Below are 25,275 nucleotides of genomic sequence, written 5' to 3'. Positions count from 1 at the left end.
TTTGAAAAAAAGTCAATAATGTAATGAATCCCAAATGGCCTCACTGTGAAAGGATGGAAATTTGCCAAAGTTGAGTTGTGAAAATAGTGGCCTATAGCAGCATATAACAGTAACAAGATCATTTCGCAGAAAGTATGATTGTTAAAGTTAAGGCCTGTTTTTTTAGTACATGGGTCCCCAATGCTTTGTACGCCCAGTCTGCCTGGCTAGAAACTCTCCCCTATAAAAGTGATTTGCCAGTTGTTGGGCACAACAACAAAGTTATAAGTTGACAGATCTAAATTGTAACCTTATTAATTGCACAGTACACGTCAGTGACCTTGACATGATTCGAAATGGTGGAGTGGTTGGTTGAGAGACTGCTTACACAGAGCACACCTGTTATCATTATTTCTCTTGTTAGTTATTAATAATCAGTTATACCGGTAATGCGTTACTCCCAAAACACCACCATTTTGAGTAACAAGTCAAGTAACTTGTTACTTTTTTCCGGGAAATGAATTAGACTACAGTTACTTCTTCAAACCAAAAATAATCACTTTTGCATCATCTAATTGGTGGCTGGTGATTCGAACGAAGGGAAGTCCACATGTGCAACCCATTGACAATCAGCCCAGGATGCACAACTGATGGACCGGATACAGCACAGGGTGACACTTCTTACACCTACTTAGAAAACACCCCAGAATCTCTGCCAACCCACCACCTGCATCCCCGATTCCCGCCACCCAAACCCCACTCTGACAAGGGACCAAGGTGACGCAATTTACGACCATCGCAGATGGCCGCATACAGTCCTGGATCGCCTCTGGGTATCAGTCTCTGTAAAACTGCTCTAGCTGAAAAATGTACAGCAACAACTGATGCTATTGAAGACATCTGGATGATTATTCTAATCTATATGTCTTTATGGTGTGAAATGGTGACAGCATTTTATAGAGAAGTTTGAAAAAAAATTGCCAAATAAATAAGTACATAAAGCCAGATAGTCTTGCCTCCCAGGATATGTGCATTTATATGATAATCAGCTTGACTATCATTTGCATTTAATTCTGTTTTGTGACCTCTTGAAATGAAGTAGATAAGGTAAAACTGTTTTATTGTAAGATGGTCGGTAGATGTTTAAATTATTTGTGCTATTTTGGAAAACAACTTTTTTCTCAAAATCCATTCAGCTATCATTTTTCTTTACCACTTATCTTCATGAGGGTCCACATATTTCATTCTAACGCGATGGGCTGAATTTTGTTTCGCAGGGGTCATTTAATCTTTTTGACCAGCTATCTTAACCAGTTGAATATTCTTCCGTGTCTGACTCACGGGTTTGAAAGGAAGCTTTGGCTCTAATGGAATAGGCCTCCAAGCAGAGATGTTGTATATGGTAATGTGCGCTCAGTGGACACTTCAATTCAGATCTAATACAGTAACTGAATTCAAATATTAGAAACACTCCTCAGTGCAGGCATGTTGCAATATAGTTCTACACCACAACTACAACCACAATAAATTGGTTATTGAATCAATAGCTTCCTATTGCTGCCAGTGTACAAAACTAAGTATTCTTAGTGCTATAAAAGCAAACATTATGGATGTAGGTGTACACATTGCAGTGTTCAGGTTTTGCTTTTGACCCTAACTGAAAAACGTTTTGCCCACGGAATAGGTTACAGTGGAAACTATTCTGAACAAGGCCTCCTGGTTGCACTGAAAAAAAAAAAAGTGCCAGAGCTTCAAATGTCACCTTTAATCAACATACACATAGATACAAAATCATTTATCTCAACTTTTAGTTTTGGAGTCACGATGGATAACTTTCCATAAGAATCAGGCAGGTGTTGCAAGACTTGCTGATGTGGCCTGTCCTTGTCGCCATCCCTAAGGATCGACCCATCTGCCTCTCTTCTTTTTTTCCCAATCTCTGTGGATCTACGTGGCATGCAGGACTTGATTGCCTTTACATTTAAACAAACAGCACTAGCTATTTGGAGGCAGTGAGCCATGAGCTGTGACAGAAAGGTTGGGGTCAGACAGTTGGGGGAGAGGACTAATCAGAAGATAAGGATGTTATTTGTCACTTTCCTCAACTGATAAAAGGCCTGTCCATGCACAAACCGTAAATACTTACAACCTATGCGAGTCCCCTTTATTGACCTCCATTTGCTACCTTGAATGTTCAACTATCAAATTTTCACAACTAAACCTCAGACTCAACAGGTATCTTTATGTCTTAATTGGTAATATATTAGTTCACACAATTTTTGGAAGAAAAATAAATATCATAAAGTATTAGTAACTGTATCCATCCATATATATCTGTCCTTTCATACCTAAGAGACCAGAAAAGCTGCTCGTATGACCCCCCCCAACACATTATTTTCCATGCATTGTAAATCCTGTCATTTTACATGTCACTGTATGTATATCCTATAAGTATAGCAACATATCAGTGAACGAATCAAAGTTGAAAGTACAATGGACTCTCGCAACCATTCCAGGAGCCGGTTTATCTACTGATGTGTTCCAATTTTGAAATTACGTTTACCTACAAGTGGTCATGCGAAAAGAATCAACCCGTTCCAGTGAACAAACTTAGGCCAATATTATTTGTAAATTATTTGGCAATATACAATACTGCACCTCCCTCACTAACAGTATCTACTTATGAGTTTGGAGATTTCTGCCACGGCAGCCACTGTCAAGCCTTATGGCCACAGCTCTGGTTAACCGCCAACAAATATGGCCCACTTCAACACAATCGCCTACCCCGAGACATAGACAAAGTTGAAATTCCTTCTGACATGGGACTCTGTCAGACATTTCCAGCACACCGTTACAATATATTTGGGTCTGCCAGGTCGGACCGTCATTTTCCCCGCATCATTGGAACCAAAATATTACCAGGCGTTGATTGGTTGACAGCTCCACCCCTCTCTTCAACCAAGTGTACTAGACATGTGGCCACAAATCTGATGAAACAACCACAAAGTCAGTCATCAAACTCCAGCCTCTGGTGTCAGAGTGCCAAGTGCACATATGGAAACTGTTTGTTTGTTTGTATTTCTAATGAATCCATGATGATCCCCGAAGTCTATTGACAGAATATTGCTCATTGTTCTGCTCAGAGGGGCCGTTCCTCCCATTCAGGTGCTTCAAAGTTTTGTAGTCATTGCCACATGAGTGTTGAAGTCCCCAAGCAGGGTAAGGAATTCCCAGTGGGAGCACTCTCCAGCACCCACTCCAAGGATTCCAAAAAAGGGTGGGTACTCTGAACCGCTGTTTTGGGGGAAGACTCGACTCTCGTCCCCCAGGGTGATCCCCAATGAATAGGCACCAAGCCAGGGAGCAATAAATATGCCCACATCTGTTCAACACCTCTCACCTGGGACCAAGTCCATGTTGGAAGACAGTCCAACAAATCTCAAGAGGATTAGTACCAGAGCCCAAGCTCTATTTCATGGTGAGTGTGATGATTTCTACGTGGAACTTCTCAACCTTGCACACCAGCTAAGCCTTCTTCCCTGCCATAAAGGTAACCTTTCACATCCATAGTCAGTTTTGTTACCAGGAATGAGATCACCAAGGTCTTCATCTCAACGCAAGAGCTCACATTTCACAAAAACTACTTGGCCCAACCCACGACTCACCCTGTGGTGAGGGGTGAGTCGACCCCCACCTCCAGACCTTCCTCCAAAGGGAGACCCCGATGATCCAAGTCCAGGGGAGGGAAAATGTTCTGTTTTCAAGTCTTCTTTGTCACATTCTTAACTTGGGATCTTTTGGTTCTGAGTGACCCTATTAGGGCTAATAAGCCCCAGACAGTTTAACTCCCAGGATTATTGGGATACGCATGCCGCTCGACCAATATGAGGTGATGGCTCAGGGTGGAAAAGTAGCATCTTACCACAAAATGCAATATAACTTGCTCACAGTATGTTTTTTTTTTTTTTTTTGTAGCAGCAGCTTTTGTATTTGTCTGAATTATTCTTTCACACCATTTAAAGTAACAGACAACACCCTAAACTGGTCACCAGCCAATCACAGGGCACAAAGAAACAAACAAACATTTGCACTCACAATCACACCCAAAGGGCAACTTAGAGTCTCCAATTAATGCATGTTTTGGGATGTCGGAGGAAACCGGTGTACCCGGAGAAAACTCACACAGACACGGGAAGAACATACAAACTCTATACAGGCGGGGCCGGGATTTGAACCTCGGTCATCAGAACTATGAGGCCAACGTTTTTCAGCTGTGACACCATGCCGCCACAGACAAAACAGAGACAAGGAAAATTAGAGTTTGGAGAAAATAATTTGTTTTTTTAGACTCAAGATACTATGGAGGTTGCAACCTGAGGAACAGAAAAACAATAATCCCTCAAAGAGTCTGAGGAAAATGCCAAGAAACAAAAATCATTGTCAGCCATTTAAACAGAAAAAGGTGTCACTATATCTGTACTATGATGACCCTAAAATACCAACAGTAACGCTACACATATGTTGTCAACAGAATAAACTTTTTTTTTTTTTTTAAACCAACATCGATTGTTTACTTCAACAGCTTCACTTTAAAAGTGGAAAAGGGAGACAGAATAGAGTTTGGTACTTTAAACACCACCACACTGGATTTTAAGCGTTGAAGTTCAGCTTTATTAGACCATTTACCATTTATGTATTACAAACCTTTTATACAGATTTACTTCATTTTGAGGGGCAACATAGGTATTGTGACAATGTAAATATTACCGCTTGCCTTGACCACTGAGAAACAGTGACATTTACACTCTTTCAAAAAACATTGACAGGCATTTTTGCAGTAGTAATTCGTTCTATGACAACAAAATTTGTTAAGTGGAGAATCCTTTCTGTGATGAAAAAAAACAAAAGTTCATAATGTCCACAGAAGTGGAAAAACTATTAAAGACCTACAAATTGTCGGTGAATGCGAGTGTAAATGATTGTTTCAATGTGCCCTGCGATTGGCTGGCAACCAGTTATAGGGTTTATCTCACCTCCTTCCTGCAGTTTGCTGAGGCTCCTGTGCGAACAAATAATGTAGAAAATTGGATCGATGGATAGTCTGAGCAATTTGGAATTAAAGCATGAATTAGAATCACAAAATGACAAAAGACAAGACAACGTTTTATCTTTGCTGTTGACCTCGCCACATTTATCTATGTGCAATTGTGTTGTAAAAATTCAGAAAAAAAACAGTGGTCTCATTGAGTGTCATAGAGAAAATCCAACAAGAAGAAATTTCTTGAATGAAAGCATCTAGCGTTCATCAACACTAAAAGAATGGACACTCATCTGGACATCCGCATCCAAGCCAAGGAGATGAACGCATACATCCACTCACTCTTGGGCATCTTGTTTAGTTTATGTGTCATGTAAAATATCAGATTACACTGGAACAAATCCAGGCAACTAGAGGGTACATTTAGACTGAGGTCCCTGACGGCAATATGTAGAAGTACAAATTGTAATAGTGGTAGAGTGCATTTAATACCTGGGCGTTCAATGAAGACTTACCCAAGTAAATCCACCTTTAACTGTCAACCGTAGTTAAAGAAAAAAAACATCAATACTGTAACAAACAATAAAATAAAAATAAAATAGCATGCGATTGTGTGACATGGAATACATCATCTGGGGAGGTCCAGAATGTATATTTACTTAATACGATTACAAATAAATATACATTTAAATAAATGCATTATACCATAGATGATTATTCACTAATGCAGAAAAGTATTAAACGGTTCTCATCCCAGTTAGTTATGTAGGCTTAGGCATTATTTGGGTTAATGAGTGTTCAGCCACATCCCTTCTCAATGGCACAGCTCCATGTAGTCAGTGGGAAGCAGATTCTCTAAAAAGCAAGCCTCGTCACAACCTTCCCTCCTTGTGAGTGGAATTGCAATGATGGGCACATCTTTTTTATTAGCTGGGCTTTCCTATCAGCTTGAAGGTGCAACTGTGCTGACGTGTGATTTGAAGTTTTTACTGTTTGGGTCAGGACATATGAATGCTTGAGGTAACATATTAAAGGAAGTGTTTGCAATAAATGACTTTTTTTTTTTAAAGCAACAAGCTGCATTTTACACATAAGACCCACATTGTTATGTGACATAACCTTAGAATGTCCCACAGTGTCTTTTTCTCTGAACTGTTTTGCCCCAGGCCGTTTAGACCATAATACAGAATTGTAATATTTATGACCAACCACTAGCCTCAAGCCTGTGAGTTTTACAATGTGAAAATATTCACAAATACATTATACCGTTTAACTAAACTACACACTGGCTTTCGGCCTAGCATTTGTCCTTGATATAAATCACTTGGTTTTTTTCCACTTCTACTGTTGAATTTATGTGGATGAAGGAAACTTTGTTGTATTTCAGTAGGTGTTAATTATTGATAGACTAATTTCAAAGTTGAAATATGGCTTTTTGTGTCACCTCTATGATTAATGTAAGAGATTCTTTTGCTTCATCCTTTTGTCAGAACTGCATACTATGAAATACTAACCAGTGATCTCCGCTCACGGAATTATTGCATTTTAAAAACTTTTTTTTTAAATCTGTTTATTCAATTTTTATGCCGGAAAGTATTAACACACCTGCTTGGACTTGTGCATGAGTTTAATTTCACATCCCACTCTTAAACCAATCTTAAACTGACATTTTTGCATAATCAAGGTTTGAATTCTTTTCAGTAGGAATCCCACAAGGTTAAGGAATATCCATGTCCAAGCTGCTTATTCTCACAAGGGTCACAGACTACACCCTAAACTGGTTCCCAGTCACAGGGCACATATCAACACCGTCACTAAGCGAGAATTGATCCCATGCTGCCTACACCAAAGTCAGGCGTGTGTACCACTACATCATCAGTGACCTGTTTCAGAAATGTGTTCATGAGAAATTTTTACCGTTGCTACAGGGACACATTTCTGAGGTTACATGCACGCACGGACTCACAGTATATACTACAGATAACGGATCGTGATCGTTCATTTCTTAATCCCAAAGACACTTGAAAGCCTTTTTTTATACAGGCAATACATTTGGTAGAATTAATTAGATGGGTTAAACCCTGGATGCCTCTGCTGCTCAACAAAAACAATGTTAAATTGCTTCAACAGAATGTGTAATAGCTAATCTATTGTCACTTCATATTGCAAACATAGCTAAATACTGTACTGTAATAACTTTGGTAGTTAATATTACATTCTGTAATTGTCGAGGTTTACATTCTCCTCGCTTGTGAAGCATAACTTCAAATGCATCAGAAAATATCATTGTAGTTTTGGCGAGGCACCACAGGTGGCAGCCAGGCATTGACGTGAAAGGCATGAAATGAAAGGGTGGAAAATAGGGCTAGTAAAATCAACCGATGTCTGCTAGGTTACAAGCAGCGCCGACAGCTGGGGAGGTACGAAGAAACTTGTGCAGCAGTGGAGTCGTAATCACAGCTCTATTGTGGTGAACAGTTAGAGCTCTGTCTCTGTAAACAACAGGGGTCTAAGACACATCCCTGTGAATCACCATATCTTTAGCATTGCTTCAGCACTTACATTAATCACAGATTTGAGCAAGTAATCCACATTTCAAATTAAAATGCTCACTTTTGACAGCTCTTTCTCACCAATAACCATCTCTATTAATCAATGTATTCGTGATTCCATTATAAATTATTTATTGTGAATACTTGAGCTCTCTCACTCTTACGTCCAAATCTAAGCAGGCTCATTGGGCTTCTCTGAATAGTCAGAAATGAATGAGGCATTTCTCTCAAACCGTCACTTGTTCTAATCGCTGGCACCATTTTCAAGTGATTCTATTAACTCCTCACAGGTAGAGCTGAATGTGTCTCCATCGGGAGCTCAAGGTGCCCCATACAGTCACCTGTGGATGGCTACAGGGTTCTATCCATGGGCCAACCCTCTTCACCCCTGAAACTTTAATCCTCATTCCCTGGCTCTTAATGCCTGCCTGGAGGAGACAGAGACACGGATGAAAAGTTTCTGCAGTCAAAAAGTGCCAAAACTGAAGGCATCCAATCTGATGCTCAATATCAAACCACTTCATCCTACACCACATCCAGCCATAGCATTTCTCACTTTTCCTCTGTCACTAATCTGATGTCAAGTTTGTCTCTTGTCGCTCCTTTGACACTCACATCTGCCATCTCACCAAAGTTTCTTTTCGTCATCTAAAAAACATTGCTCAACTCTGCTCTTCCCTCTCCCTACCGATTGGTCGAACTACCAGACAAATCCTCACAAGTGTCGCGGGAGTGCTGGAGCTTATCCTTGCTTCCCTCGGACAGGAGGCGGGGTACAGCCTGAAGTGGTTGGTAGCCAATCGCAGGGCACATTGAGACAGACGTCAGTAGCACTCACAATCACACCTAGGGGTAATTTAGAGTCTCCAATTAATGCATGTTTTTGGGATGTGGGAGGAAACCGGAGTGTCCAAAGAAAACCCATGCAGGCACGGAGAAAACTCCACATGGGTGGGGCCAGTATTTGAAACCTGGTCCTCATAACTGTGAGGCCAACACTCTAACCAGTTGCACCACCGTGCCACCACTTTTCTGACGTTATGCTTGATTGGATAATTTCCCAACAAACCCCCATTATTTAATGGCACACCAATGTGCCACAGCAGAACCTTTGCAAATAAGGAGTAGCGACAATCATCCAACACGCTGTATTTTGCATATGTACAGTATATTTTAAGTAGTATACAGATGTATAGAGGTGTCAAGGTCACCTCCATATACACTATTAATACGTTGTCTCAGTGAAAAACATTAAAGGGGACCGGGCATAGACATGCAGTGATGATAATACCTGTAGTCCATTAAAATTCTCAGTTTATGCATTCATGTTGTGGCATCAGAGTTGGTTTTAAGCCAGAAGGGCCTTGTCTCCTTACTAGTGGAAATTCCTTTAGTGTGGATACACAAGCAGTTTTCTGTCCAATAAAACATTTTTCGGGCCATGTGATTATGATCTTTCTCCAAATTAACTGGGGACTTGAATGGAATTTTCAACCGAGACATTACAAGATGCTTATAAATTGGAAAGATCAAGTGAGAGAAATAACATTTACTGTAAGGAGATGCTATGAGGAGACTTTCGCTTGGGTAGATTCTAGATATAGGAGGCATGACAGAAAACGTCTGTCTGAGAGAGTGTGAGGACTCAAATAACATGATGGGGAAAGTAAAGCTTGTTTCATCAGTTCAATTAAATGTATTTGATTTCCCAACACTGCGTGCTTGAATTTGTCACTTGTGCTTGATTTAATCATGTACTGAGCACCTCAACATTGTGAGGAACCTTTGTATTAATTGCCAGGTATTAATATGACACAGCATATCAATGTTGTATGCATCAGTAACTTTCCCGTGTGAAGAGGAGGGAGATGAGGACAACGGTTATAGTGCCATTTTACAGAAGTCACAGCACTGAAGTCACCTCATCTCTCTCCAAGTGTCAGTCTGCTAAGCATTCTGTTTCCCAGGGAAAAACAATCAATCCAGTTGTTGTGCTCCTCTGTGCAAGCTTATATACTGTAAGCATTGACTAACTGATTGAGTGTTGTACTTGGGAATCGAGAGACATACACAGTGTTTCACAACACAGTGACAGTTTCAATCATTCATCGCTAGACATGGTCTATTGTTTGGCTTTATTGCGAGAGCTGATATAAGAGTCAGACAGGCTAATGCAAACAAAGGTATACATTGTCAAGCATTTTCTACCCTGTCATTCTTATTGACCTACTGTCACTATCAAAAATCTCCAATCACTGGTTGGATGCTAAGGTCACTGACCCCAGCAAAAGGTGAAAAGACAATCTGATGGTCATTCGAAGCGTCGCACACTTCAAAGAGGCCTGCTGCTTGTGAACTACGGTAGCAGAAATGGACTATCGTAAAAAAGAACTGATGTTGAATGGGATGCACTTCTAGTAGGTATAACGAGTCTACAAAACCATGTTCAAAACCCATGTTGTGAAAAATGAGACCAACAAGAATCATTTCAAAACGTTTTTCACCATCAATGTGAACTATAACCTGCACAACTCAAGAAAAAGAAAATGAATTCCTTTTAAAGAGGGGAGGTTAAAACAAACGGTGGGGGAAAAATGCAGTGAGGACACCTTCTTATAACTGATCCCGTAGCTATGTTTCGAATTAACCAATCACATTAAACTAGGTAAATGTGAGCCAATACCTGCCACAATTTATTGGACCCAAATAAAGCTAAACGTTTTTCTAGTAGGTTCTTTATGAAGCATGGAGTCACATCTCACAGCACTAGGAGGGGAGCTTCTACCACCTCAGAGGGATGTCAAAACCTTCAGTAAGGAGAAGGCTGCAAAATAATTTCCAAAGCATTAAATATATTGTAGAACACAGTAAAGATCGTCATCATTACATGTTGAACAATGTAGCACAACAGTGACATTACCAGACAGGTTGCCAAAAGGCCATTAGCATCATTGAAGGAGCTACAGAATTTTTTTTTGTAAATAGTATATGTGATAAAAATCTCACATCTGCTATCATACAAGAGTGACATACCAACCTTGACTTGTGGTTCTTAGGTAAGCTTTGAGCTCTGTGTCTTTGTCACAACTGAACAAAAAGTAGTGTGGTATGTGTTATTTGTAAAGTTCTACACCTGATGACTTTAATGTCATCACTGATTCGAAGGCTGCTATGAAGATCAAGGTAGGAGCTCCGGTGAATTCTTTTAGTCCTGTCATGCAACAACAATAAACTTTTTTGGGAAACAAAAATGATTAGCATTTATTATAATATATGTTCTGGTTAGGCTCTTGTGTGTGCGTGCGCATGCTTGGGCCATATCCACTTCATACAACTGTGCTAGAAACAGAAATAGTTCATAGATCTGAGAACTCCCACTAAAGCGTAAACTAGCCAAGAACAAATTGTCTAGTTTTACAGTGATAAAATGTTGTAGCAGTAATGACTCAATAGAGCTTAAATGCTTTGTTTGTTCGCATTAAGAGATAAACATGCAGCTGCAACAAAGAAAGGTTTTTCTTTTGCCTTATGGTAAGTTCCATTTTTATTCCGATTTCTTGTCTATGTTCAGTATTACTATTATACAGCATTGCATAACATTGCATTGTGCCACTATTGTATAGCATTGCAAGGAGGAGGTGGAATATGACCTACACTTGGAACAAAAGGCCTTTCCAGCTCCTGAATCAAAGGTCTACATCCCATCGAAGAGTGGCTGCAAATCACAAATCGAGGCTGTGCCAGCTACACATAAGTCTCTTTTGTGACTTTTGTGCACTTGACATATGGCTAAACACAATTTTATTGCCGTTTCTGTTTTTCATTTTTCTTTTTTTTAATGGAGTAATAAAAATCGAATATTGTAGGTGGGAGTTGGGGGGATCCACTTGTAAATTTGAGGAAACTTTGAATGGAAAGTTAATGGTTAATTTTTTTGGTATAGTTAGATATGGCAGCAAGGAATTTGACCATGTCTGCGCTTGCAACAATTATAGTTACGGGGTGCTGTCTGTAAAGCAGCTCACTCTGAAAATAGCAACATTTTGTCACCTTGGGCTTCAAAAGGTGTGGAAAAAAAAACTGTAGGAATTTTGCAGTCATTTACAACAAAATTTGTCAACTTTATTGTTAAATCCAAACATTATCAGACCTCAATCATAAATCTAAATGTTCAATGCAAATCTAAATGTTATATTTTTTTAAACTGAAATGGTAAATATATATCCAAATCTTAAATATAAATATGAATGTGAAATGCATCCATTTTCCTTACTGCTTATCCTCGCGATGTACAGTATTGTATATCAAAATCTAAATGTTAAATCCAAATGTTAAATGTAAAACAAAATATTAACTGTAAAATCTAAATATTAAATATCTACTGTATCTACATTTTAAATGTTGAATGTAAATGTTCAATATATGTTGTTGCTAATTCTAAATTAAAAATATGTCACATTTACTAGCCGCAAATCCTCACAAGGGTCGCGAGAGCACTGGAGCCTATCCCAGCTATATTCAGGCAGGAGGCGGGGTACACCCTGAACCGGTTGCCAGCCAATCGCAGAACTTTGAGACAGACGCTCTATCCAGTCGGACAGCGTGCCGTCCCCACATATAATCAACAATACGAATTCACGAATTAGAACAGCACACAATACATCAATACAGTAGTTACTCAAAATGCATGCTACAGTCAAACAAGTCAACAGCATCAACAATAATAAATAATAAAAAAAATAATTTGGTTGGTTATAAAATCAAAAATACTGTTAAAAGAAAAAAAAAATATTTAATCCTCAACCAACACCCTCTCGGATAAAAAGAGAATCAAGTGGCAGGTCAAACTTGCAAACCTCGGGCTCCACAACTTTATGTGGCCAGCAGAGGAAAACAGTCAACTTCCTGGATGTTTGCTAACATCTGTCCCAAATTTACACATAATAATAATAGTAACAATAATAGATGGCATGGTGTCGCAATTGGTTAGAGCGTTAGCCTCACAGTTAGTTCTGAGGACTCGGGTTCAAATCCTGGCCCCACCTGCATGGAGTTTCGATGTTCTCTCTCTTCCTGCGTTGGTTTTTTCCAGGCACTCCAGGTTCCTCCCACATCCCCAAAACATGCATTACTTGGAGACTCTAAATTCCCCCTGGGTATGATTGTGAATGGGACTGGTTGTTTGTTTCTATGTGTCATGTGATTGGCTGGCAACCAGTTCAAGGTTTACACGTCCTGCCCAAAGATAGCTGGGATAGGCTCCAGCACTCATGCAACCCATGTGAGGATAAGCAACTCACAAAATGGACGGATGGATATATCTATTTTTAACATCACTTATCCTGGTTAGGGTCACAGGGCACTGGAGTCTAAAACTCAACATTTTTCTTGTGTACCGGTATTTTACAATACTGTGATCTGGTGATGACACATTTACAGTATCTGGTTTCACACTCATAATGGCCCTCTGAGGGAAACTGTAGCATCATTGTGGCAACTGAGAAAAATTAGTTTGACACCCCTGATTAACAAAAATATAAAGCGTCCATGTGTGCTAATCTGCATGAAAGTAAACCATTGTTTACAGCAGTGAAACTGTTGGGAGAAAGAGCTTGTCTGCTCTGAGATGATGTGAGCAATCAGTCTGTTGTAGGAAAATGTTTGGTAAGATCTGGTCTCCCATTGACTCAGACCTCATCCTCTTCAGCTCAATAGTGTCACCAGTCTTCTCAATTCCAGTAGGTTATGAATATTTTTTGTGTCACAGTAACGTATGCTACTCCCACTGCACAGACAGCAAAGTAGACTTGCTCCCTCAGATTGGGAGAATAGCTCTGACATCTTGCTGCACACATTGAAGGATCTGAGCTTCCTCATGAAATACAGTCTGCTCGTTCCCTTCTTGTACACAACATCCATGTTATCATCCCATTGTTGTCTGCTATGTCAGTACACTCCCAAGCACTTGTACCTACCTCCTAATGTCCATGTGTAGCTTCTTAGTTTCACTGCTTTTGAAGACTACGATTTCCCCTACACCATTCCACAGTGCGTGAGCGTGCAATGTTACACCAACTCTTTGAGATCTTGATAAGTCAGCCCTTTAGTCTTGAGACTAAACACTCTTCTAAGTGTGTGTGCATGTGCATAGTGTTACTGTAAACTTGATTGACTGATTGATTGACTATAATGAATGTGTTATTGTGGTTTTTATATATGAATGGTATTAATACTCCTAACTCCCCAATTCCAGCCAATTTCAAATACCTGTAAAATATACAATTTCTGTAGCAAAATATAAATTTTCAGTGCAGGCTCTCTACCATTTTTGTGGAGTGTTTGTATTTTATTTAGGTGCAGGAAAATTACATAATGTACATTCTAACCAATATTAACATGTGCTTTAACTTGTGTCCAATGTACAAGACATTTCTTCCATTTTTTTTCCCCCATCTGTCGATAGGCATTACTGCAAGAAGTTGTTTGGGGATTTATTTCCAATGTATGTGGTTTATCAAAATCCAGTCTTTCCTTGATTTGAAATTACCTATAAAACAACACTGTTTCCAGTTTGGCTGCTGGAAACAAAACTCATCTGTTGAGCCCATGTATTTTTTTTGTTGTTCTTGCTGCCCATATTCTAATTTTATCAGTTAATGTCACTGTATGGTGGTCTGCTTGAATGTGTTTTGCAGAATACGCAAGTGGGAAAATTAGTTTTTATGGTCAACGCTACAGACCCAGACCAGGGCACCGGAGGCAGTGTGCTTTTTTCCTTCCAGCCACCTTCTCCCTTCTTCAGCATCGATGGAGCCAGAGGTACTGTTACTGTCATCAAACCTCTGGATTTTGAGGCTACCTCAGCATACCAGCTCACTGTCAATGCCACGGTCAGTACACGCAAAACTTTTCCCACATGCATCAACAATGTTCAATGTTTTAAAACATATGTTTCTTTGGTTTCGACAAGGATCAAGATAAAACAAGACCCCTGTCTCGGCTTGCCAACCTCGCTATCACCATTACGGATGTCCAGGACATGGACCCCATTTTCACCAATCTTCCCTACAGTACCAACATAGAGGAAGATGTTCCACTGGTCAGTAAAACAAAACTATTTTTAAATGTGTTTGGAGTAGGCTAGTGTGAAAGATAGTTTAAGAAGTAACCTTTGTTTTTTTTCAAAGCAAGAGTGTCCTAACCCTCATCTCTCCTCACACAACCAAACTCAGGTCCCACCATTCAGCAATGTGGATGCCGTCCAGTGTAATTACACAGGGAGATTTACAGCACGCCTTAGGGGTGTGAGGCCTCTAAACAAAGGTCACAGTGGGCTATTTTGTCTCACCATTCTGTGTCTATTCAACTGCATTCATGGTATTGGAACTCAAACAATGATGTAAAGTTCTAAGCAGTGGGGTCTCACCCTGACCTCACTTTTGTCTTCATCACAACTTTTTAATGGTCATCTAATATACTGGCTGTCTGTTTCACCGCATGCCAAGTGTGTTTTCTCCTCTACCTCGGGCATCTAAACTGGGTTCCCAGGTGGCTAATGGTCCTGCTATTGATGTTTGCACTGGTAGAGATTGAATTACACTCATGGGCATAATACTTCCCTTCCTAATTTCTACCCTCTCACTCTCTCACTCTGTTTTTGGCAGTATTCACTACAGCTTGCTCTACATTTCTCCCTTACCGCATCCAACCCTACATCCCCAGCCACGTATCCCTCGTCCCCTGACTGCATGCACTGTAGTAGAAATGTCAAGTGCTACATTTGCATGCATATTAACGGGCCGTGACGGAGTCGACGCCCGGTGTCTCCCCACCTCCCTGATTCATCAACTGTCACAGCGAAGGTCACAAGACGAGGGGGAGGAATGAGGGAATCTGGTGGGGGTTGAAAGATGAAGCCAATCGGTAAAATTGGTATTTGGAAACTGGTGAAATGACAGCAGAAATATTCAATGCTATAGAATCAGGGGGTAGCACAGCAGACGATTGGCTAGAGCATTAGCTGGTTAGAGCCTCACAGTTCTGAGGACTGACCCCACCTGTGTGGAGTTTACGTGTTCTCACTGTGCATGTGTGGGTTTTCTCAGAGAACTGTGGTTTCCTCCTACATCCCAAAAATATGTATTTATTGGAGACTCTAAATTGCCCTTATGTGTGAATGAGTGTGCGAAAGGTTGTTTGTTTCTAATTCCCGTGTGATTGTCCGGTGACCAGTTCAGGGTGTACCCTGTTTCCTGGCCGACGATAGCTGGGATAAGCTCCTGGACTCCTATGACCCTTGTAAGTGGCTAAAAAAAAAAAAAAATGAATGGATAAGGCACGTGAGGGATGTTTTGTTAGGTTTTTGTTTGGTTGATTGTTTTTTTTGTTGTTATTATTCTTCAAAATGTTTCTATGTAAATGGCCCGCGTAATACTGCCTAAAGGATAGTCGACATTGACTTTAACAATCAAGGGCAACTTGTGATCCTATGACTGTGAGTATGGATATTATTGAGCCCATTTGACCCTGTAGCAAATACAGTACATACAGTACCGTATAGGGTAGTACCAGTAAAGCCCATGAAAACAGCAGGACACCACTGTAACAGGTAAATATTTGAATGCCCTCATGAGTTATTCTATCAGTTATGTGTCATTTCAGGCAATGTTTGCCAGTGCTAAGCCAAGGGAGTAAAGTGATAGAAAAAGTTTCAACTCTTGTCAAGGACAGTACATAGATAGGTGGAGGGATCTGCACTTGGGATTCTGTCGACGGTCATTTCTCAGAGATGTGGGTCACTGCGTGTATCCCCCTTAAATGTTCCTCCAGCCTCTCGGTTTGTTTCTTAGTGTGTAACTCTTTTCTCTTTCTCATGTTCAACCTGTCATCCATGGAATACTTTGAGAATGGAGGGTTGGAAAAAAAATCAGAGGGCAGGGTCATTATCTGTTGGCCGTGAATCCATGCTGCTTCAATTGACGCTCAAACTCCTTTTAAGACAAACACAATTTGGCTGTCAAATCAGCGTGGAGAAAGAGGGGGAGAAAAGGATGTAACTTAGCAGGGCTAATGCATTGAATAACTGCAATGAAAGGAGGATGGTGGGATTCGGGGATGGTCCAGTGCATGTGTAGGTTTTTTGTTTTTTTTTTAGCAGGATGCAAATTCTATCTTTGTCACATGAATGAACATATTCGACTTTTGTGGACATCCTGATAATATTGCCTGTATGATTTCTTCATCACTTTACAGTTTTTTTGTGTTGGTTGACCACTTAGTGGGACCATGGTTGCAAAAAGCCTCAATAACAACATAATCCACTTGAAACATCACATTTTATGTGCAATTTCAGATAATTCACTGAGAACATGTTAATTACCAAAGATATGCAAAGACATCAGATGGTAATATGTCACTTTACTTTAGATTTACATTTGTTGTTTTCTATATTTAATTAGTCACAGAAGTTTAACACATCAGCATTTGATCAGACTCTTTGAGATTATGATAGACAAGTGTATTGTGCTAATAAATTGCTGAAATATAGGCTATAATTATTAAATTGCCTATTGTACATTATTAACTAATAATAAGTGAATGTTTAAAAACAACAAAACAAACAAACCTTTACCTCCCAAGAAATATATATATATACTTTGTGATCAACATAATAGTGTACATCATAAAACTGAATCAGTGACTGATTCAAAAGTATTTTGATTCCTGACCATGGGAAAGACTGCCTTGTATAATTGGATTCCTCTAATGAACAAACAAGTAAGTACAATTGTACCTCAAATAAGAATAGGTTCACTTCTTCACATTTCAAAAAGGAGAAAACTTCCAGATTTCCGCCCTGACATTTAAGTTCAGGTGACTTAATTCTGAGTGTGTGCAGTAATGATCAGAGCTGGGGCGCAGTAATGAGGTCCCATCTGACACAAGTACTTTCAGACGTTTGAGGTCGATATCTGTCCATCTTTGATTTTAGACACTTACTGGGAAGCTCTGAATACTTTTACAGAAATCTAACAGGATGTCATCCACTGTTTTCGTCTCTGTCAAGTGTTTGGGATCCTCATTATGCACATAATAATGACATATGATCATAAATCCAGAGTTAAATCAGGAATACTCAAATAACGGTTATCACTTTATCAAATGTTTTCCTACCACTTTTCAGTGGGGCCTTGGATAAACCCCGAAAAGGAAATGTTGCGAAATCAAGGCTTGTTCTAGATTTGGTTCTCTTATTCTCCTGGTACTATTTCCAATCTGAAAATGTGTGTGGATGTGAGTGTGTACAGTACGTGTTGTTTTCCTCTCAGCCTTCAGTGTCTGCAAAAGAATTGTAATTGATTCTGTCGTAATTGGTCAATGACGGGAGCAGCTTTGGCAGAAATGGAGCATAAACATGCCTTAGACACAATTTGCAGGATCAATGAGAGCGAGTGAGTTTATGTGTGGAGAGGGAGCGGGTGGGACAGGGACTGCAACTGGAGTGGGGAGGGCTGCTCCATCTCACACTGCAGCACAAGGATATTTAAGTATGAGTATCACCACCATGCCTGATATAAGCACGGAGGCTGAGAAAGCACAACGGATCAAAGACTTTCAAAGACCTTTTACCTCTTTCTTCCACTTTTGTTTTTTTCCCCCTTTGCAGCTGTCATACTATGTTTCTGTCAGTGAAATAAGAAATAATGGACAAATAAATCCCAATGAAATCCTCCTAACTCACTCTACTGTACAATGAAAATGTTTGCAATGCTTTGCCATTCGTGGCGAATGTTGCATTGCTTTTTTTAGAATTTGGAGATTTTTTAGAAATAATTTATGAGACAAGTAGATCAACTTCTTCACAAGCAAATTGGATTTTCCCTGGGAAATGAGCAAGAATATCGAAAATTATCAAATTATTTGACCTACAAATTGTGCTGTAGTTCCTCTGATAGATAAATATAGATAAATAAATCTCAACATTTTTCACAAATTATTTGCCTCTGAAACCTTGTAGTAACCATGTAAAGAAGACGTACAGTATTTCTTTACACAAAGCAAGATCCATAAAGGCATTCAAAAGCAGTTTGGTTTGGTGGAACTCAAGCAGAAAGGAAAATAGATCCCTGCATCTATGTTCCCTCCTTAAAGTTTCTTCTTTTGTTTCCCCAAATGGGGTTTTGAGTTTTTTCTTGTCCGGATGAGGAGTTTAGATCTTGAGTAGTCTCAAATGTTTGTCAACTGTGGGCCTGTGAAGCCGTTTGAGACTCTTTTGTGATTCATTTAAAGACAATACAAATAAAGTTGTCTTAAAAAACAAATATTTCAGCTCTGACTTCAGTGTGCTTGAAATTTCTCATGTATGTATGTATTTTTGTCAGTCATCTACACCTAAACATAGGTTTTTGTCCTTAAAAACTGAGATTTTGGAAAATTCAAGTCTGTCTTTTGTGCGCGCGTGTGTGTGTGTGTATGTATAAATGAGGAAATCTTTTTTTATTTTCCCCTAATCGTGATGGAGGGGTTTGTGGGTCCCGATGATCCTAGGAGTTAAGTTGTCTGGGGCTTCATGCCCCTGGTAGGTTCACTCATGGCAAAAAGGTTCTAGGTGAGGGACCAAACAAAGTAAGACTCCAAAACCCCTATGACGAGTACAAAAATTGGATCTTGGTTTCCCTTGCCTCGATGCAGCTCACTGGGGCTTCCCTCTGGAGTCAGGCCTGGAGGTGGGGCTCAAAGGCGAGTGCCTGGTGGCCAGGCCTGCACCCACTGAGCTTATCTGGGCACAGCCCGCAAGGGTAACTTGGGTCCCCCTTCCCATGGGCTCACCACCTGTGAGAGGGGTCAGAGGTGTCGGATGCGATGTGAGCTGGGCGGTGGCCAAAGGCGAGGACCTTGGCGATCCAATACCCAGCTACAGAAACTAGCTCTACGGACATGGAACATCACCTCTTTGGCAGGGAAGGAGCCCAAGTTGGTGCGTGAGGTTGAGATGTTCCGACTAGATGTAGTCGGACTCGCCTCTACGCACTGCTTGGGCTCTGGCACCACTCCTCTTGAGAGGAGTTGGACTCTGTTCCACTCCAGAGTTGCCCATGGTGTGAGATCCCAAGCAGGTGTGGGTATACTTATTGCCCACCAGCTCGGGGCCTATACGTTGGGGTTTACCCCGGTGGTAGGGTGACGGGTCCTGACTGTTGTTTGTGCTTATGCACCAAACAGCAGTTCAAAGTACCCACCATTTTTAGGAGAAAGGGAGTGCTGCAGAGCAACCCTCTGGGGACTCCATTGTTCTGCTGGGGGACTTCAATGCCCAAGTGGGGAATCACAATGAGACCTGGAAGGGTGTGAACCGGAGTGGTGTTCTATTACTGGACCTCTGTTCTCATCACAGATTGTCCATAACGGACACCATGTTCAGGCATAAGGGTGTCCACCTGCCACCAGGACACCCTAGGTCGCAGTTTGATGATTGACTTTGTGGTCATGTCATCGGACTTTCGACCACATGTCTTGAACACGTGGATAAAGAGAGGGGCGGAGCTGTCAACTGATCACCACTTTGTGGTGAGTTGGCTCCGTTGGTGGCGGAAGATGCCTGTCTGCCGTTGTAGGCACAAATGTATTGTGAGGGTCTGCTGGGAACAGCTGGCAGTTTCCCCTGCCAGAAGGAATTTCAACTCCCACCTCCGAAAGAACTTTTCTCACGTCCTAGAGGAGGCGGGGGACATTGTGTCCGATTGGACGACGTTCCGCGCCTCCATTGCCGAGGCGGCCGACCGCAGCTGTGGCCATAAGGTGGTCGGTGCCTGTCATGGCGGCATCCCGCAAACACGTTGGTGGACACCAATAGTGAGGGATGGTGTCAAGCTGAAGAAGGAATCCTATCGGGCATTTTTTTGCCTGTTGGACTCCCGAGGCAACTGATCGGTACCGGCTGGCCATGCGGAATGCAGCTTCAGTGGTCACTGATGCAAATGGTTAGAAGAGAAGAGAAGTGAAGAGAAGAGAAGAGAAGAGAAGAGAAGAGAAGAGAAGAGAGAGAAGAGAAGAGAAGAGAAGAGAAGAGAAGAGTTGAAGAGGAAGCTAAGTCGAAAGGCGAATCTCTCTATTTACCAGTCGAGATACGTTTCTACCCTCACCTGTGGGCACGAGTTGTGGGTCGTGGCCGAAAGAACAAGATCCCAGATACAAGTGGCTGAAATGAGTTTCCTCCGCAGGGTGTCCAGGGTCTCCCTGAGAGATAGGGTGACAAGCTCAATCATCTGGGTAGATCTAAGTGTCGAGCCGCTGCTCATTCGCATTGAGAAGAGCCAGATGAGGTGGCTGGCGCATCTGATTCTGATGCCTTTCAGATGCCTCCCTGGTGAGGTGTTCCAGGCATGTCCCACCGAAAAGAGGCCCCAGGGACGACCCAGGACACGCTGGAGAGACTATGTCTCTTGGCTGGCCTGGGAACGCCTCGGGATCCCTCCGGAAGAGCTGGAAGAAGTGGCGGGGGGAAGGGTAGTCTGGGTATCCCTGCTCAAGCTACTTCCCCTGCCACCTGACCCAGAAAAGCGGTAGAAAATGGATGGATGGATTTTTTTTTTTTAGCTTTAATCCCTTTAAAAGTGCTACATGATCACATTTATCTATTTTTAAAAAAGATGCGTCTCCCAATGTCTTGTGTTCACCTGGCATTGATCGTGCTTCACCATATGTGCCTTGTCATTCCCAAATACAGTAAATAAAATAAGTATTTGAACACCCCACTATATTGCAAGTTCTCCCACTTAGAAATCATGGAGGGGTCTGAAATTTTCATCGTATGTGCATGTCAACTGTGAGATAATCTAAAATGAAAAATCCAAAAATCACAATGTATGATTTTTTAATGATTTATTTGTGTGATACAGCTCCAAAAAAATATTTGAACACCTGAGAAACCAATGTTAATGCTTGGTACAGTAGCCTTTGTTTGCAATGACAGAGGGCAAACGTTTCCTGTAGTTGTTCACCAGATTTGCACACACTGCAGGAGGGATTTTGGCCAACTCCTCCACACAGATCTTGTCTAGGTTCTCCATATTCTAATCCAAACACGTTTAGTGGAATTATGACCAATAAGTTCCATTTTGGTCTCATCTAACCACAAAACTTTCTCCCATGACTCCTCTGTATCATCCAAATGGCCATTGGCAAACTTAAGACAGGCCTTGATATGCGCTGGTTTATGCAGGGGAACCATCCGTGCCATGCATGATTTCATACCATGACGTCTTAGTGTATTACCAACAGTCACCTTGGAAACGGTGGTCCCAGGTCTTTTCAGGTCATTGACCAAGTCCTGTCGTGTAGTCCTGCACTGATTCCTCACCTTTGTAAGGATCATTGAGACCCCATGAGGTGATATCTTGCATGGGGCTCCACTCCGATTAAGATTGACCGTCATGTTTAGCTTCTTCCATTTTCAAATGATTGCTCCAACAGTGGCCCTTTTTCCCCCAAGCTGCTTGGCAATTTCTCCATAGCCCTTTTCAGTCATTTGGAGTTGTACAAATTTGTCTCTAGTGTCTTTGGACAGCTCTTTGGTCTTGGCCATGTTACGAGTTTGAGTCTTACTGATTGTATGGGGTGGACAGGTGTCTTTATGCAGCAAATGACCTCACACAGGTGCATTGCATTTTGATTCAGGATGATAATGGAGGTGGACTTTTAAAGGCGTACTAACAGGTCTTTTAGAATCAGAATTCTAGCTGATAGACAGGTGTTCAAATACATATTTCACACAAATCATTAAAAAATCATACATTGTGATTTCCGTATTTTTATTTTTAGATTATCTCTCTCACAGTGGACATGCACCTACGATGAAAATTTCAGACCCCTCCATGCTTTCTAAGTGGGAGAACTTGTAATATAGCAGGGTGGTCAAATATTTCTTTACTTCACTGTATCTCTTGTAATTGGGAATACCTTTTGTGTCATTCCATTACATGACAATCATATGATGTTGTTCCCCTTACATTGTTTATTTCAGTCACCATTAAAAAAAAATCTGTTACCATGCTGTTCATTCTTTTGTTTGTAGTGGAACATCCATTTTATGTACCGCTTATCCAGACTAGAGTCACAGGCGAGCTGGAGCCTATCCTATCAATCTTTGCACGAGAGATTGGATACACCCTGAACTGGTCGACAGACAATCATAGGGCACATATAAACAAACAACCATTCTCACTCACATTTGGGCAATTTGGAGTCTTCAAATCAACCTAGCCTCCATGTTTTTGGGATGTGGGAGGAAACCAGAGAAACTGAAGAAAATCGACACAGGCAAACTCCAGAGGTGGGGTCGTGATTTGAAACCCAGTCCTCAGCAATGTGAGGCAGATGTGCTCACCAGTCGTCTGCTCAAGATTAAAATCAATCTATGTAAACTTTGTATTACCGGGTAAATGTCTTTTTTTGTTCAGAATAATAAAAATTGATTCAAAGCCTCCTGGCAAAGAGCTCTTCATATATTAATTTATAGACTACTGATTTTATCTTGAATTGGAGTCATCAGACTATGCGATCATCTCAGCTGATGTTCCATTTCTTCACCTTCTCATTTCCCAAGATGCATTTGAGATCGGAGCTTTGTTTCCAATGCATTTGGAAATTCCTCAAAACAGAAAATTGTTATTGTTGCTTTTTTAGGATATCCAAAGATGTCCCCTCAAATAAATGGTTTAAATTGAGTACTCTACGTGTCTCTATATAGAAAATGCTGCATTGCAAAAATGAGGGTCAAAACTCAGTTCAGTGCATAAGTATGTTTTGAAAGTATGTGTGTGAATGTGTCTCTGCAGGGTTATGAGGTGCGCAAGATAACTGCCATCGATCAGGATTTGGGACGACCGAGGGGGATCGGCTACACCATCATCTCAGGTCTGAGTCAAACAATCAATTTGACATCCAAAGCACAGAGAGTGGAATTGATCACCTCTTATCATAATCTCAGAAAAAAATGGCCAAATCTCATCAAGCACAGTAATCAATAACAGCGGGGACCATTGCCTCAAAATGACAGAATTGCTTTACCTTTAATCGTTTATTAATCATAACAGTGTAAGGAAGACAGTCTTCATTTACTGCCTTTCAAGATCCAAACTGGTGTTATTTTTTTTCCCAGGCAGAGTTTTCCTTAAAACAAACATGGTGATTACATAGTTGTCAATTGGAACTTTTTCAATTATTTATTTGATATTGGGCATGAAACGTTTGGCAAAAATTCCAAGTGTCAGTACCAAAGTCAGTTAGTGTGAAATCTGTAGATTGTAGAATGTGACAGAATTTGAAGAGAAGACATGTCGAAGCTGCAGTTTGCATGGGGCTGATAAGGATATAGCAGCAATTCCTGCTTACATATTCCTGAGCTGAATTTTCTTCTGCCAAGGATGTGATGTTTTTGCCTGCCAGTTACTTTGTCTATCTGCCAGGAGGATATCTCATGAACTCGTAAATGGATTTCCATGAAAATTGATGGACAGATCAACCTTGGGACAAGGAGGCCCGGATTAGATTTTGGTGTCAATCCAGAGCAAGGATTCTCGCTATTGGATTGGCCCGCTATCTTCTTTTTCTAGCTTTATACAAACAGACATCAAAATATAGAAATGACTTCAAATACCTTTAGTAACCAGAGCCAAAGTAAATAAACACAAATATTAATGACTTTTGGGATCTTAAAATCGAACATTGTTAGTCTCAGTTTGGATGCTTTTAGTTTTTCTGTAGCATGATCTAACCAAAAATATTCGTTCAGAAGTCAGTTCACATAGTTAAATTAAGGTTAAGATTCACAGGCATAATCTGATGAGATCCATCAGTATTACCTTATTGGCCTCCAATGAGATGTGGCAAATATAAAACCACTTAAGATACTTTATTTTACCTTAAATCCTGCTATGGTCCCTTTCATCCATTTAGTCATGTAAAATGACCAATCTCTCAGTGAGTAAAACGTTGTTCTGTGTGATGAAAACATACAGTGTGAAGGGGAGTATTACAAACATGTGTGAAGTGTAAACTCTGCATGCCCTGTCAAACTAAAGCATGGCCAAGATGAAAAGACATCAGTGGTACAAGTTTTGCCAGCTGGCTGGAAAGAGCCTGGCACTGCTAGATTAGCTGGCGAACCACAGAAATGTTGGGTGATAGAGATAGTCATTGTCAGACCATCTGTTGGTTCACTGCTTGAATGAACTTGCAGTTGAAGGAAATTCAATTGTATGTGTGAAACTTGAGTGTGTAGTGAGAAAAGGAGTTTACACTACTTTGTTTGCATGCGCTTCTTCTTCTTTTTCTTTCGGCTTGTCCTGTTAGGGATCGCCACAGCGTGTCATCTTTTTCCATCTAAGCCTATCTCGTGCATCTTCTTCTCTAGCACCCACTGTCCTCATGTCCTCCCTCACAACATCCATCAACCTTGTCTTTGATCTTCCTCTCGCTCTTTTGCCTGGCAGCTCCATCCTCAGCACCCTTTCACCAATATATCTCGCGTCTGAACATGTCCAAACCATCTAAGTCTGCTCTCTCTAACCTTGCCTCCAAAACATCCAACTTTGGCTGTCCCTCTAAGACTCTAAGTCCTCTAAGTGAATGGACCTGATTCCACCTAAATTCCAGACCACACCCTGTCCTTTCTTTGTACAATGAACAGTGACACACACATTTTGT

General features: G+C 40.8%; 1 protein-coding gene across 1 annotated transcript in view; it reads left to right on the top strand.

The window, feature by feature from the left end:
* cdh23 (cadherin-related 23) overlaps nucleotides 1–25,275 on the top strand; it is a 215,694-nt gene that overhangs the window by 55,981 nt on the left and 134,438 nt on the right. Inside the window, exons 7-9 of the mRNA XM_061836939.1 lie at nucleotides 14,265–14,459; nucleotides 14,540–14,668; nucleotides 23,406–23,484. Coding sequence (XP_061692923.1) covers nucleotides 14,265–14,459; nucleotides 14,540–14,668; nucleotides 23,406–23,484 — 403 coding nt within the window. The remainder of the gene's footprint in view (nucleotides 1–14,264; nucleotides 14,460–14,539; nucleotides 14,669–23,405; nucleotides 23,485–25,275) is intronic.

Source organism: Syngnathoides biaculeatus, chromosome 12 (genome assembly GCF_019802595.1).
Source record: "Syngnathoides biaculeatus isolate LvHL_M chromosome 12, ASM1980259v1, whole genome shotgun sequence".
Classification (NCBI taxonomy): domain Eukaryota; kingdom Metazoa; phylum Chordata; class Actinopteri; order Syngnathiformes; family Syngnathidae; genus Syngnathoides; species Syngnathoides biaculeatus.
This window is presented reverse-complemented; position numbering and strand designations above follow the sequence as displayed.